Source organism: Montipora foliosa, chromosome 9 (assembly GCF_036669935.1).
Source record: "Montipora foliosa isolate CH-2021 chromosome 9, ASM3666993v2, whole genome shotgun sequence".
In the NCBI taxonomy this organism is placed as follows: Eukaryota; Metazoa; Cnidaria; class Anthozoa; order Scleractinia; family Acroporidae; genus Montipora; species Montipora foliosa.
In genome coordinates this window covers 21,927,645-21,930,144 of record NC_090877.1, presented here as the reverse complement: position 1 = coordinate 21,930,144, position 2,500 = coordinate 21,927,645, and the positions used below count along the sequence as shown (strand labels likewise).

The following is a 2,500-nucleotide window of genomic DNA, read 5'->3' as shown; positions in this document are numbered from 1 at the left end:
AAAATTTAATTTGGAGTTCCTGCATCTAGCTTGGGTTGACTCACGAGGTCATAGTCTTGGCAGAAAGATAGAGTGCTAAGTAAGAAATAAATGAAAATGATCGATGAAGGTCAGACTACAGTAAACTGATAAAACACCCGCAAATAATTAACAATTATTGGACGAGGTTGAGCAAAATATCGTGATTTGCCAGTGTTGAGCAGATCAATTATTTGCCGAAGCCGAAGGCTGACGCAAATAATTGATCGGCGAGACACTGACAAATCACCATATTTTGCGATAACCGAGGTCAATAATTGTTTTATCATTCGATCGAGTTTGTTTTTTGTTCTTGTTTCCGAGAAGTCGTAAGCGCGCGCTGCCTTGCAGAGTCGTATAATGGCACCAATCAGTTGGTTTCCTAATCAGCATAATTATATTTGTAGACTTCAAACTGTACTTAACAGTCAAACGTTCAATAACACTAGGCATCAACAAAGCTGAAGAATTTCACAGTTTTCAAAGCGTATCCCGACAAGTGAAGCTTTGGTGTAAAGCTCGCCATTTTTCTTTTCTGGCTTCAGCATAAAATCTCTTTAGTACATATGCATTCGCCAACTTGTCCTTCGCGTCGATGACACGAGTGACTCTTCGTCTACCTTTCTTTCCTTGAGATACTCTCTAAATACGTTAAATGCAACTTTTGTTCCTTTCTTAGTATTCTCACTGTTCTTTCGATCTACTAAAGATGTCGAATCATTCTCTGACAGCTCGGGGAACCGATCTTCCATTTTCTCACAAGAGCGTGATGTCAACTGCGCATGAGCAGAATATTATTTGCAGCAAAACACTTATTTGTAGGCAGTTATTTGCAGGTCACCTGGTGGGCTCTCGGCCAATGAAAAGGAAGGACAAAATCGATCGAATGATAACCTATGATTTCGGGTTTCAGGCGGATCAAGTTCTTATTTACAGGGTGCTTAGTGAGAAATCTGGCTCGAAATGTTCTTAAAATTTGTTTCAGAAATATTATACATTATACATTATACATTACTAGAGGATTAACCTGCACCCGGCAAATAGCCTGGGCCCGGTTGATCAAAAGCTGATTAACTTAATCCAGGATTAGCGTAAACATTTGTTTCACGTTTTCAACTTTTTTGGTGAAAGTCTATTTTGTTTATTTTTGCTTTTCAAGATTGATTTCTTTTAATGTAAAGTTTTGCCCAAGCTCAGCGTTGAACAGCATTTGGACATAGAGAAATAAACTCCTTGGTTAATTTTTAATCTGGGATTAGCCTTAATCTGCTTTTGAACAACCAGGCCCTGAGATTCTGGTTTACGTTTTTGTTTTGCTGTTCTGATTCGCTTATAGGCCCTTCCAGCTAAACCAGGCAGGCCGACCAAAGGCTAACAAACATAGACCACACTACACCGGTAACTCCGCACCCTACTCTCCGTGAGCAGTGTTTGGGTTAACTTCTCACATGATCAACAACAGCGGTAGAGGAACGGGCCTTCGTTTATTAGTGCTCCTCCAGGGTTCAAACCCACGACCTCCATCCCGCACAGTAGTGAAAAAAAAAATTTAACACATCTGTCAACACTTAAGAAGGAATAGTGAATGTAGGGCTAAGGATGTATCAAGTATTGTTATTCAAATTTGGGCGCCATTTATGCAAAGGGTCTATGACCTGCTAGGAATGAATTAACATAGTTGGAAGAATTTACATACCTCTACTTCCTGAACTGTAGTCTGTTGGAGCTGGGACTGGATTACTTAACCCAGCCGTGGCCACTGCTTGCGCTGCTATAGACTTTAGAGATGAAAAGGAGTTGGACGTTGAAGGCTGCTACAAATGACATGAAAATTAAGAAGATATTTAGGAGTTATTTGTAGAAGCGTTTCACGCAATTTTGTACATGTGATACACCAATACGGTGGCCGGTATTCAACGAAAACATCTGGAGTTCACGTTGCGCTGAAGTCGCTTACTTTTCGCAACTGAGATCAAATAGAACTCATCTCCTAATGTACTAAAAAGGCTCAAACATCTGAGATTCATAGGGATGGACATTTTTTCAACCAAATAGCTTTATATCGTGGTTTCACACAAGGTGACAATTTAGAAATTCAAAATACTGTATTTTCGAAACGAAAGACGTTATGGAACTGGGACCTTGAAAAAAGATTTATTTCTATCTAGGTCATCTTCAATCTCCTTCAGCTAAACATTCAGAAGGCCTTGCGATTTTTATTTTAGAATTTGAAGACGTCACTGTGAAAACCATCTATCGCTTTCTGTCTTCTCTCGAGTGGGGTCCAGAAGGAGGTCCAGTTGGGGGCCCACGTTTTGTACCGTCCCTGCTTAAGACCTATGAAAATCTCCCTTCAATTCCACGCACAAACCGTCGTTAAATTACCGCAAGCATAATTGAACATCTTCCTTCCTATCGGCAGCATTTCTACCATTTAGGTAAACTAGTTGCTAAAATAATAATGTGCACCTTCACGATTAAG

General features: G+C 40.0%; 1 protein-coding gene across 3 annotated transcripts in view; it reads right to left on the bottom strand.

The window, feature by feature from the left end:
• The window catches only part of LOC137970020 (CCR4-NOT transcription complex subunit 3-like), a 62,610-nt gene that overhangs the window by 38,953 nt on the left and 21,157 nt on the right, over positions 1 to 2,500 (bottom strand). The window contains exon 6 of one of the 3 annotated variants that reach the window (XM_068816469.1): positions 1,715 to 1,832. The exons of the other annotated variants lie outside the window; for them this stretch is intronic. Within the exon in view, the coding sequence (XP_068672570.1) occupies positions 1,715 to 1,832 (118 nt within the window). The remainder of the gene's footprint in view (positions 1 to 1,714; positions 1,833 to 2,500) is intronic. 3 annotated transcript variants of the gene reach the window in all.